The sequence below is a fragment of the Chenopodium album genome, chromosome 6 (genome assembly GCF_948465745.1).
Source record: "Chenopodium album chromosome 6, dcCheAlbu1.1, whole genome shotgun sequence".
In the NCBI taxonomy this organism is placed as follows: Eukaryota; Viridiplantae; Streptophyta; class Magnoliopsida; order Caryophyllales; family Amaranthaceae; genus Chenopodium; species Chenopodium album.
The window spans coordinates 74,899,291-74,913,159 of record NC_137839.1 but is presented as its reverse complement, the minus strand read 5'-3'; the positions used below and the strand labels follow the sequence as shown (position 1 = coordinate 74,913,159).

Here is a 13,869-nt window from a genome sequence, read left to right as displayed (position 1 = left end):
TTGATGAATATATATATTTGGTGATGATAAACTACGCGAGAGGAGTGTATGAATTTTGCTTTGGTCAAGCCGCATACTTTAAGGAGAGTGGAGACCCTGCTTTTTTGTAGAACTAGGTAGTGAAAGATGAGTTTTTGTTGTTTTGAATTGCCATGAGAATTTGAGGAGCATAACTTTGGTGGAAAGAGAATAGGGATACGATTCGTGAGACAATTGACTTTCGTTAGGAGAATTTGAAAACCAAGCTGGAGAGAAAAAAAAAAATTTTGAGGAGCCCATGGATTTATAAACATGGAAATATAAATCAGGCCTTTTGGGTTAATAATGTATTAACAATCATTATGGATTTAATGAATCGAGTATTTCCATGAGTACAGTAATTCGATATATATATGGCTTTATTAATGATATCTTGCTATACTTGAAGAGTGAGGAGAATTATAATAGACATTTGAGGATTCTGTGACATTTTAGGGACGACTTGTAATATGCTCAGTTTTCGAAGTGTGAATTTTTATTAATGAAAGTAAGTTTCATTTTGGGACAAAAAAATTCAAGTGGTGAGTAAGTGGTCTACACCTAACAATGTGACCGATATAAGTTGTTTATTGGGATTAGATGTTTAAAGAGGGCTGTAAAGGACTTTTGAGGATTGTTGTATATACATTGATGAAAGAGAGTTAGTTTGAATGAGATGAGAAGTGTAAACAAGCCTTTTAACTCTTAAAGAACATTTAATCGTTGCACTTGTTTTAGTCTTGCCTAATAGGAGTGGTGGCCTTGAAGTTTTTACTTAATGGATGTGTGTTGCAACAAAATGGAAAAAAATGATAATGCTTCTTGCCAAGACAAATCTTATGAGACCAATTACCCTACCATGATCTTGAGATTGCGTATATATTGTTTACATTGGAGATTCATTTGAAATATAGTGTCACCTGTAAGATTTTTACAGCTCTTAATAGCCTTTGGTTGTTAGCTAAGGAGAGCTAAAGAGATTATTGAGTGCCTATGATTTGAGCTATTCAAATTTGAGGAAATTATAGAATAACAAGTTATGGATAAATTATTGCAGAAAGAAGAAATGAAAAAGAAATGCCTAATGATATTATTGTGGTGAGTTACGGGGGCGTAACTCTTTTCTTTAAGAGGGGTAGAATGCGATGTAATTTCGCGCTTTTTACCTCAATTATGCTATTTATTGCTTGAGTTTGCATTATTTTGCTTATTAATATGCACTATTGTTGTATTTACATGCAATTAAAGTATGTAAACTTTGGCCAAGTATGAGTCTATTAAGCATAAAGTTCAGTTTGTTGAGTGTGCATGTTGAGAATCAATCAATTTACAGCAGTATAAAACACAAAAGTTTGAATGGTTTTGGAAAATTTATGGCTTTTGGGTTAAGTTTCGAGGGCGAAACTTCTTTTAAGAGGGGTAGATTGTAATCCCCCGTATTTTTAAATATTTTATAAATGAAAATTTATTTTATTTATAATATTTATTTGTTATTTTTCATAATTTAATTTCAAAAGTTTCAAATTATTAATCTGGGTCGAAAATTATTTGAACAAATTATTTTATGCACCTTTATTCTACAATTTATGTCCAATCATACAAGCCTAACCCATTTGTTTACTTAATCGACCCATTATTTTTATGAGGCCCAATCTTTCTTTTTACCCTACAATAATTCTCTCCTATAAATATCCCATGAATCTCCAAAAATTTCCCACACAAAAAGGTTAGTCTTATTTTCATCCTCCTTTGTTTCATTATTTTGCTTAATGTTAATTTAATTGTTTTGGGTTTTGATTTTAGTATAAAGATTATATTTTTAGTATCAAATTATATTTTAATGGTATAAAGATTATAAATTTCAGATTATATTTATGTTATAAATTTCATATTTTATGAATTATAAACCTAGGGTTTCAATTTATTGAAAATCATGATTTTAGGGTTTTTATGAACAATTGATTTAGGGCTTTTATAGTAATGATGTTTTGAAATTTTGGTGATTATAACTACTGATTAGTTTAACTTAATTCCAGATTATTTTGAACACATAGATTCGTGTTTTAATTTTTAGATTTCCGTTCGTTAATATTAATCCCGTTTTAATCCCGACCAGGTTCTAAACTCATCCGATTTTGACAAAAAAGTAGTGTTTTCCATGTGGAAACCACGTTTTAAGAAAGACTCACTACCTTTGGTAGTGAGCACCACCCTCTCGAGGCCAAATTCAGCCTCTAAATATGATTTTCGGGCAGTTTTTGGTTTTAACGAAGTTTTTACATACTTAAAATATTATCCTTGAGTTTGATTAATAAAATTAATTATGTTTAAAGTTAATTAAGCATAAATATATGTTTTTATTGAAGTTTCAAGTGTTGGAAATAGTTTCTAAGTACTACTTTTGATGTTTTATAAAGAGGGTTTAATCACCCATTAAAAAGAGAGATTTTAGGGGTTTTTATATAATTTTCAGATTTTTATTAGACTTTGAACTTGCTGTAATTTCATGTATAAGAGTGTATTTTAAGGTTTTTATGAAGAAAAATTTAAAGAACTATATATAAGCCTTTAATTTTAACAAAAGGGAAGGTTTTAAAGTGTTGTTTGATTTGGATTTTGAAGGTTTTAAAGTAAGTTAGTATTGCTGTAAATTTAATTGATTGGGTATTGATTGAGATGTTATTATTTGGCTTAGGAGAGGAGTTTATTGAAGGTGATTTCTAGTTAGTAAAGTGGCATACCAATTCGTTTGCTCAAGGTACGTACAAGTTACAAAACCTTGCTTTTAGGTGCATGTTTAAGGACGGATCGAGAACTTAGTATCATGTCTAGGGATGACTGGGTTAAATTGTTTGGTTATACATTGTGAATTTCCTTTGACGTGCACTATTCCTTATTGTAATTATTGGTTATGTTCTAATTATGCAAGGTGCGCTTAGAGGCAAAGGTATGTGATTGGTGAAATGACTTAATTATTACTCATTCATGATTTAATGAAATAGGATGAGTAAAGGAATGGTTCATGTCTTATAAGACAAGGTTAAGAGTTTGGGGTGCCTTATGCACTCAAGGTGTTTATACACCGAGGTAGTAAAGGAATAAATAATAAATGTTGCTTGCCACTAATAAATCAAGAATTGAAATTGAAAAGTTGCTTTACTTGATTGAATTGATATTGGATTGATTGTATTGTTATGCATATGAGTCATCACCAAGTCTAAACCTGTAAATCACGTAAAGTGCAAGATGGATGAGCAATAAAACTCTGGATTGGTGCACTTCTGGAGTAATGACAATCAGGGGTTGGGGTACATGGGGTATTAGCCGTGTACTTTTCTCGAGGCCGTCTGATCTACGAGTCTCTTATTTCAAATATTTTTCAAAACTAGGAGTTAGGTGAGATCTCATACTAACTACGGTCACGGAGTCGCGCCCGTGGTCGTTGGATGTTTATTGATGTTTCCGAAAGGAGGCATGGGGTTTTCTTTTATTGATGTTCCAAATGGAGCATGGGTTGGACAACCTTGTCTATTGCGTAATCCAATGAATAAAAATAATGATTTACCTATTATTAATTAATGGAGTCTTAGTAATATAAATAGTTGAGTCGTGTGTTGAGTCTATAATTTAATGATGCATGATGATTGATTATTAGTAGTATGTTATGGAATTCTTAATTTATTTTGCAGCTTGTATGTACTCAGCTTTGCTGATTGCGTGCTTTGTGTGTCTTTCTTTGGTCATGGCCTTCGCCTTTCAATGACCCTGTGACGATCCAATTTTTACACTTGTAATATTGGGGAGCAGAATTACCACAGGTTCTTACACATGCAGCATTCATCAGGGTTGTGGGATCTTGAGTAGAGAGTTGGTTGTTTCATTTTATTTCTTTTGCAAGTTTGAATTTATTTTAATTCGATTTTATTCGACACTATTTCTTTTGGGTTTGAATTTATTTGAACACTGAATTTAATCACTTACTACTTTTATTGGGTTTTGAATAAGGGCCTTAATGGTTCCAAGTTGTATGACTTAATTTGGTTTCATTCGTTGGTTTTGAAACTTATTTATAACTGATTTAGTTTTTCCGCTGCTATTTTCTGATAAAGCCTTAACGTTTGAACACGTGGCGGTAGCACGCCAGTAATTCTCTTGAATATTGTTCAGGGTCCTCAGAGGTTTAAAGAGAGAATTATTGGGGTGTTACATTAACTACCTTCAAAGCAGCCTCCCTACTTTGACTCCCACCAACCCTTGTCACATTTTCTTGCTTGATTGGAGAGGCAAAACTCAGCTTTCGCGCGGCACCCAACGGTCCTAACTTAATCACATCAGGATCATTATAAGTAGGGGTCTTTTTCCTTAAAGTCGAGGCCTTCAAGCTCTCCACCCACGCTTTCTCAAACTCTCTTTCACTCGGATCGAACCTGAGCTTTTTCTTTGGGGAAGCCCGGAGCCAGGGACCATACTGGTAAACCATCTTTTTCTCATCATCCTTAGCTTGCTCCTTCTGCTGACACTCCTTCTCTGTGTGATAGAGTCTTCCACAGAAAAAACAAAAATCTGCTAGCCTTTCATATTTTATGTCAATCCACCTAGATTGATTGTTTCCCATAGCGAGAAATAATCCTCTTCGCAAAGGTTTTTTGATGTTTACCAGCACCTTAATTCTCATGCTCTCCCCCCATCCCAAAGGATCGGATTCATCCATCTCCACAAAACCTCCAAGAAACTCCCCTACGTCATACATTACTGCAACAGACCTTTTATTGAGGGGCACATCTAGTAGCCTCACCCACATTGGTGTTTGATTGAAAGTTATTTCTGATGGTTGTTCATCTCCCTTCACTTCCTGTAAAAGAAGCAACTTCTCATCAAAGAACCAAGGCCTTCCTTCTAGCACTCTTTCTTTATCTTCCCCACAAAAGAATTGAAAAACGAATAAATTCGTTTCCACAACCCTAACTGCAAACTTCTCCTTTAGTTTCCATACATTCGTCAAGGTACGTTTCATCGCCTCAAGATTATATGGTTTTACAGTCCACAATTTCCCAACTAGCGTAAGATTTAATTGCGATTTAGTATCATCTGACACCGTTTCAACATAATCTCCACCCAACACAACCCCTTCATCCTCCGTCAATTGAAGTTTTTTCCAATACCTCCAATAAATCTTCCTCCATTGATGATAAACAGATCACTCCTCGCTACAGAATAATTGGATTGAGATTGCAGGGAAATTCGATAAAATTTGGGAACAAAAAATCGCACTTTAAAACCCTAGGTCGGGACTACTCACCCTAACGAGGGACTTTCTTTTATACACACACCACGTTATATTACCAACTCATCTGGGTTTCCCATATTAGTTAAACAACAAAAAAGTGTCATTTACGAAGAAGCTTAATAACATGAGGAACAAAAACATACAGAAATTATTATTATTTCATAAAAATTATACCGTACTACGAGTAGTAACTTTATTAAGCCCAAATGCCCGATGAAGTGAATGAACACTCTTCTTGCGCCTGTGCAATTTACATCACACTAGCATAGTAAAATGCAATTTGAATCTCAAAATCAAGCAAGATACAAGTATATCTTTAAATTTTGTTGAAAAATAACTAGAATTTTCTGTTAACCCAAAAATTGTGTAAGCCGAGGACTGTTTTTAGCATAGTAAACACCAGCTTGAGCATCTGATCTCACCACTTTGTTGTTGGTAGTTTGTATCGATCATCAATATATAAGTTCTAGTGTTCTAAGAGGGCCAAAAAATATGAATCAAGGTATCTAGACAAAATTTTGCCACCTCCAATGGCGACACGTGAATGCACGTGTGATTACAATATTGTTTTTGGGTATTAATACGAATATTGTTCACTATCAGAGCCTGGAGCAATCCACCATTAGGCAGATCTAGATACGACTTGAGTCCCGACCAAACATGAAACGTCTCGACCAGTCTCCAACCACCAGAGCTCTTGTACGCCAGCTGACTTGTTTGCTGAAGTTCCAGAAAAAATGATGTCAGTTTATTAATTTTAAGTATAGGAAAAAATTTGCACATAGGCAGCATGTATAGGGTTCAAGAGGGAAGAAATTTAAAAATGTTTGTACCTGGCGTACACGGAGTACCACAACCACTGAGTGCTGTGTCCAATGGACACCCAATCTCCAGGAAGTTGAGCTGCAGCTTGCTCTCCTCCCAGTGGAGCAAATTGACCAAAATGCCGATACCTGTGAGCAAACAAATTTTCAGCACCAAACTCGATACATAATTCATGACAGGCTTTGCCTTTTGCAGTAAATCATGCCAATTAAGGTCTAAATGACATGGAGGATCATATAAACCGTCAGTTCCTTAGTCTTTACAACTCATCCCTAAACCATGAACGCTAATATCATGAAGATTATATAAAAACAAGATTATTGATATTAAAACCAGATCACTGTCTCAGATCACAGTCTCATAGAGAAGACAGCAACAGTAACACATAAAGTCTGAGTCAAAGCCTTTATTCCAGCTCATATTTACAACGCAATTGAGTTTTTGTCTTCTTCCCCAAATAACTGTTTTAGTTGTTGCCTTGTAGGTAAGATTTCAGACCAATGATATAGTGGACACTGGACAGAGGTAACATCAAAAATGCCCAGGGAGCAGCAAGTGTTGAATCAAGACATCAATACCCCGCAATTTATTAAAAGTCAGTGGGGTATGAATTGTGTGCCAAAAGCAACTTAGCATTTGTGAACTTTAATGTTCTCCAGTCAGGCCAACAAGTATTATCTAACTAAGATTAAGAATACTAATATATAGATTACTCACAAGCATTAGCTAGTAACAGTCCGTGGGATGGCCAAGGTGTGGGTGTTTAAGCATGGGTGAAAATTGATAACAATATAGGTGGAGAAAAAAAGAAAATCGTGCAGAAATATCATACCTGAAAGGTTTGAACCGATGTTGACCTTCTCCTCTGATTCTGATAGGGCCTTCAGGGTTCTTTTCACACTCTTCCATACGATTAAAGCAGTCAGCTAGATAAGTACCTTGCTGAGCAGCAACCTGTATTGCAGTCGCAAAAGTAATATAAAATGAGAATCAGCAACAAGACAGTATCTACAGTATATTTAGTGAAATCTTATGGACGAAGTTGCACCTGGGCAGTTGCCGGAAGGTTCTTCATTTGAGAATCAGCTTGTGAGAGAGCTGATCTGAATTCTTCAATGTTTAATTCAATGGATTCCTTGGTTGCATCTCCTTTGGCTTCCTTCATCAAATCAACAATACTCTTCAGTTTCCTGTTCTTGAGGTAAAGTTCAATTTGGGGGTATCTTTCTAGAATGTCGTCAACCAGTTCCTGCATCTCTTTTACAGTAAGAGTTCCAGAATTATCCTTGTCAGCCTTCTTGAATATATCTGCAATATCTTCCTGTAAAAAATATAACCACCAACTTTAAGATAGCACAGTATGTGCATAAGGAGATCAACGAGAAACTTTACAGTGTCAATAATCTTCTCAATTCTATTCTATAACAACTGGTGGCAAATACAATTTCTTCAAGCATAAGATCAAAGTGCAGATAATGGCTGTAGTAATTGTACCATGACTTTGCGCTGGACTATGGTTGCACAATCACCCAATGCATAAATTTCGCCAGTTCCTTCCACTCTAAGCCACTCATCAGTTCCCAAGGCACGCCTTTTGCCCTGCATATGCAAAACAGAAATTTAATTTCATGTGCTATAGACCAAAGACGACCCAGAAAGTGCAAATTTGAAAGATGCTCTAGGTCACACCAGTGAAAATTTCTGTACACTTGATTAGTTTGCTAAAAAAAATACATAGTTGGAGTCCTAAGGAAAACATACTTGATTAATTTGCTTCATGAAGTCCATTATCACTGGACGAGCTCCAATGCCAGTAGACCAAACCAGCATTCCATAGGGCATGGAGGATATTGTCCCACCATTCTTCAGTGCTTTGGTTGATATTTCTTTGTTAGTGACATTCACGACCATTGACCCAGTTTGAAGATTGATACCATCCCTGTGAAACTTATCCTCAGCAAATGCTGTAATTCTCTTATCAAACCTGCAAAAAAGAAATAAAAACATTATAACAGCACACATATACAAGGAATCAGATCAGTACAATTTCACTTAGCTGAAAATAATGTGGGGCAAGAGAGAGGGAAGTTCACTTTCAGTAATCAGCCACAATTCAATACTTTTTATACAAAATATCCATTTGGGAAACAAACTTAAGTTGCGACCACAACAGTCAAATGCATTCAGTAGTCTTCTATGGCTTTAACATGCTTGTCCAATGTTCAATTCTACCAAATTTGATCTCCTCTTAAAATAATTAGTTATTATAAGTTAGATATGTGAAAGCTCAGCTCAACCTTGTTTAAAATCTTTAAATGTAAAAAGAACTGTCATTATCAAAGACACTACAGATAAAACTTATCTATTAACAAGCAATGGCATGTGCTCAGCAGCTGTAACATAACAGAAAAACCAGTACTGCGTCCAAGTGGGAAGAGAATGAGCTCACATGTTCAATATATGATCTGTTGCCTCCAACAGTGTTATCTTCACAAGGTCCTTAACCTTGGGATACAATCTCACTAAATCGTCATTGACAAAATCATGAAGTTCTGCAGCAAACTCGACACCAGTTGGACCACCGCCAACAACAACAAAATGGAGTATTCTCTTCCTCTCCTCATCACTAAGTGTGGGGAGGGCGGCCTTCTCAAAGCAATCAATGATACTCTGACGGATCTTTTGAGCATCCTCCACCTCCTGCAATCGAAACACAGTTATTTTCCTGATCCTTCACAGTTTTCTGATAAACTAGACTTGCTAAGGCAAATTGCTTCAGACAACAGGGCATACTAGTTATTCATACTGCACAGTTATCAATAAGAGATTGCATCATCTAATAATGTACCTTCAAGAAATGAGCATTCTCCTCTACCCCTGGAGTGTTGAATGTGTTAGAACGAGCTCCCATAGCAATTACAAGGTAGTCATAGTCCACAGAAAAATCAGCCTTCCCATTCAAATCAGCATTTTGAGTAGATCGACATTTTACTGTCTTGCTGACAGGATCTATACTAAGACATTCAGCTTCCCAGTAGCTAACGCTAACATCTTTCTGGAAAATCAAAGTATCAGGACAAGGCAAAAAATCTGGAAATTAAGCAGACAGGCGATCTCAAATTCTGTTTTCTTTACCTTCTTAACCATTTTACGAATTGGTTCACAGATACTACGGGCTTCAACTGTACCAACAGTGACACTCGGTAGCAAAGGGGTGAATGCAAAGTAATTGCGAGGGCTTATGACATGAACATCATAATCAGGATTCTTCAGATTCTTCAAGAAACTAGTTCCAGCCCAACCAGTTCCGAGTACCACCACCTTCTTTTTCTTTTTCTCAGCTTCAGGTGAAATGACAGCATTTTCAACATTGTGTGGCTTTGAATCTGAATAAGCCAAAAGACCCCCACCAGCACCTCCACTAACAGAGAGAACAGCATCAAATAAGAAAATGTGTGAGCAAGGATAAAATAAATTACAAAAACAATATTAAACACAAAGATCTAATTACTGAAAAATCAAGTTCAATAATCATAATAAGTAAAAGAAAGTAAAAGACACAGAAAAATATTTGACTTGTTCATCTAAAGCACACCAAATCTTGCAGGTTATGCATAAGCTTGGTGCAGTATGCAAATTTTTTTTAGCACACATACCATGAATAATTTCACAGAAACCTAATGGAACATCCTTGCTAATTATTTTTATTCGCAAAAAATCTTCTTATTACAAAGTACAATTGTATATTAGCCATATCTTGTCTAAATCAAAAATTAAATGACAGGTGAGAGTAAGGACCACGGAGCATTTATGGAAGAACGACTCATGATTCAACTTAATTCACAAGCTTCTAAGATTAGAAAACAGTTCAAAAAGATAGCCCACTGAAACAACTCAAATTGTCTATCTAAGTTCACCAAGCACACCAGCAATATACAAGTAACTCAAAACACATTTCACTATCAATCAATATCACCAAATCTATAACTTATATAATACAAGTAGATATCAAGAATTAAGAGTCAAGCAAATAAGCCAACACGAGGCTGAATTATTACTTCCTTTGACTTCCAGGAGATGAAAGTATATCATCCAAGAGTCCTCTATATAACCATTGAACAGTGTCAAACGCAGCTGTTTTAGCCTGAAGTCCTGAACCTAATACCCAATGGCCTGTTAGCGCTTCTTTCCTTGTCTAATTTTCTCTCTCTCTTTGATTTCTTCCAATAATTGGCAGTGTAAGTTACTTTCAACTCCTACTTTGTACGCTTTTAAAAATAACATTCCGTTACAAAGTGATATCACCATGCTTTAGTGAGTGCATCTAGGAAGAATATCTTAAAAAGTTCACCTAAAATTATTTAGTGGACTATAATTAATTTTAACACCTTACTACGACACTACACATAATGCTTGATACAAGATCAAAGTATCAAGCACTACCAATCATACATGGCTTATCAAATACTAGCAACAATGATCATCATTATTCCAACGATTAATCTCAAAAATATCCTAGTCTTCCAAATTTTGAGCTTTAATATCCATTTATGATCATTTCCAAGCATAATTTAACAAATCAGCTTGAGAGTGATAAAGTATATAATGCTAAGAAAGGATCAATATGGTCATCGATCTAACGGTTCAACTCGAAATCTCCAAATTCCTCCAAAATTTGAGCTTAAATTAGTAAATTTCAAAAGTTTTGCTGGAAGTCGGCAGTCTTGCCAAATCAGTAGTATTAGGTTAATCAATATTATAAGGTTAACATTTTTTCGCACACAAAACAAAGAATTAAAACGTCTTATATTGACACGAATCAAATCAAGTAAATCATACTAACAGAAAAATCATCAAAATAAACAGGAATACGACAAACAATCAACATCAACTGTATGATCACCACAAAATTCTCAAAAGCTAACCAGATACAAAAAAAAAAAAAAAAAAAAAATTGATTCATACACCTCGCAAAATCACAGAGTTCACATCACAAAATGAATTCAACGATATTTCTAAGCGAATTCACCAACAACTTATGATGAAATCATCAACAATTGCAATATTCAATCAACATATATCAAATTCACCAGAATTTTTGGTCAAAATACAACAGTAACGAAATCAAATCACAAGAAAAAAAGCAACAAAAATTTAAGAACAGAGGACGCAATACCTGACGGTTACGACGACGAGAAGCTTGGAAAGCGACGGATAATTGTAGAAGGCTCTAGAAGCTTTTTCGTAGAACGCCATTGTTACAGTTAGAGAGAGAAAATTGGAGGTAAGAGAAAGTAGTGAGAGATTTAGGTTTCCTACCAGAAGTTTGGAGAAGGAGAGAGCAAAAAATGACGTTTAGCGTGAGAAGAGAGGCCAACCAATAAAATTGGAAAAGGAATTTGGTGTAAAATGAACGTGATGAAGTCGCTTTTTTATTTTACTTTTTCCATTTTTTTTAGGGTCATTGAAAATCAGCCTTGGCTTGGAGCTTAAGACAATTGGTTACGCGTGGCATTGGCCGGTTAAAGAATAAAGATACACCGTATATTATACAATATACAATAATACGGTGTACTAGCTTCCAAAAAAAATAAAAAAAATGGTGTACTCCGTATTTGTGAACGTTCTACCCTCACCAAGAAGATGCCACATCATACAATTAGAAATATACACGGTTTTACGCCAAGAATTGAACTTAGGTCCTTTAGAAAATAAATAAGAAGTCATATCATCTTTGCTATCTAATACATTTACAAAATTATTCTTCTTAAATATTTTAATATAGACCATGATTTTTTTTTTTTAAACATATTATTAGTATAAAGATTATAATATACAAGAAAACTATAATATAATAATATTTAATTTATAGACAGGAGCATCGCCCGGGTTAAACACTAATTTGATTAGTTATTTTATACTGGTTAATAAATTTATGATTATATATACATTGTGCTTTGTACCTAATAATTGTGGGAACTCTATCGTGAGAAGTGTTTACTATATTTGTTTAAATACGTCAGGTGTTTCCTCGTGTGAAAAAAAGGAAGCATAATTGACTAAACTATTAGCATGCGGAGGAGATCCAATCTCTATTTCTCTAATCGTATAGCATAACTATAACAAAAATAATTACAAGATTTACGATCAACTTGTTGCAAATTATTCTGTAGATATGTGCTTAAAATCGAGGTTCCCGTGCACTAGTAGACATAATATAAGTTCAAAATGTATTACTCCATACTAAATATCATATACTCCGTAATACAATGTACAATACTCGGTATGACACAATATTCATAATTTTATACGGAGTATTAATTAAAATAATTCTAAAAAATTAGAGTAATCAAGAGTTGGGCCCCAAATCTCCCATATTCTCTCCCATATATTTCTCCATTCACATTGCATGCCATAAAAATGCCATGTGTTTATTAAGTAAGAGAAACAAATTACAAAGGTGGCGGTGATTGCAAAAATAATGAAATCAAATCTATTTCCAGCAAACAGTCTGATTTGACGGCTAGGATTAAATAATGACGGACCAACCAACGGCTGAAACATAACGTAAGCAGTTTGTGTGTTTGACCTTTTGACCAGTTAAGTTTGGAGTTTCTAGAATGTTGACGTTCTCCAATTTAGTGGTAAGGAAAAGTTGGCGTAAAGAATAAAAGAATACGTTGACACTTGACAGGAAATAGAGGGTGTCAAATTTGTATTAAAGCCATGTTCTTCAGCATCAACCTAGATCTACTCGTTCACTATTTTAGATTCTTTAAAATAAATTAGCACTAGTACCATTATTTTATTAGAATTGGTCAATTTTGATTGTTATGCTTAATTATATTATTGTCATAGAATATTTTAAACTATGACGATTCTCATGTGCTAAAGTACTAATGTACTCATGCCATGCCAGTTTTATACGTCATACAATGGGGTGTATTGTACTTTTACACCGTGTACAATGCCGGCGGAGTTGCGACGGTTCTATGGTGGTGGGTGACAAGGGCAGGATGGTGATGGACTGGTTTGTTAGTAGTAAGGCGTGGCTGGGGTGGAGAATATGGTGGTTACAAAAGAAAAAGGGAATAAATCGAAGTCACATATCACTCATGGGATGGTTTTGGCTAGAAAGTGTCAAAGCGGTACAATAGTGAAAGGGCGGAATCCAAGTTGGAATTCTTTAAAACACAAGGGTAATTTAAAAATAATGATTAATCTCAAGAATACCCTATGAAAACCAATAACATTTGTAAACAAAAAATAGATAAATATCAGAAAAAGGTAAATATAATACATATGCACCTTAGATACTACCTCCGATTTTTATTAGTTGCAACTGACGAGTATTTGTAAGATATAAAATATTTCAAAGTTGCAACTAATAAAAATCGGAGGTAGTGGTATAAATCACTAGGCCGAACATCTGAGAGTTAGATGTTAAATTTAAGTAGCATTGTCAACAAGTCAAGATGAACTAACTAAAGCTTGAGCTTTTTTGTTGTTGTTGTTGTTTTGAAGCAAGTTTGACAGTTTGAGCATTGTCTACCATTTTTCACAAAAAGGAATGGCTAATAGCCCAAATGAAAAGTTGGGCCAAATCCAAAATAGGGTTCTTGAAAATACCAAATGTACATTCATCTTAGCCAAATAGAAGCATTACAAGTTCCCATGAATCGAACCTAAAAAGTGGGAAACAAATCCCTACCTTTCATTTTGTTCGCTAGTTGTTGTGT

At 34.8% G+C, this 13,869-nt stretch overlaps 1 protein-coding gene across 1 annotated transcript; it reads right to left on the bottom strand.

The window, feature by feature from the left end:
- Positions 1 to 5,425: 5,425 nt before the first annotated feature.
- On the bottom strand, positions 5,426 to 11,584 carry LOC145635295 (external alternative NAD(P)H-ubiquinone oxidoreductase B2, mitochondrial-like). The gene is made up of 10 exons (XM_081686581.1): positions 11,307 to 11,584; positions 9,266 to 9,551; positions 8,979 to 9,185; positions 8,580 to 8,830; positions 7,892 to 8,114; positions 7,625 to 7,729; positions 7,179 to 7,451; positions 6,963 to 7,084; positions 6,139 to 6,258; positions 5,426 to 6,025 (listed from the first exon to the last, which is right to left on the bottom strand). The coding sequence occupies exons 1-10, from the start codon at positions 11,384 to 11,386 to the stop codon at positions 5,938 to 5,940; spliced, it is 1,755 nt and encodes a 584-aa protein (XP_081542707.1). The 5' UTR covers positions 11,387 to 11,584; the 3' UTR covers positions 5,426 to 5,937.
- Positions 11,585 to 13,869: the final 2,285 nt, after the last annotated feature.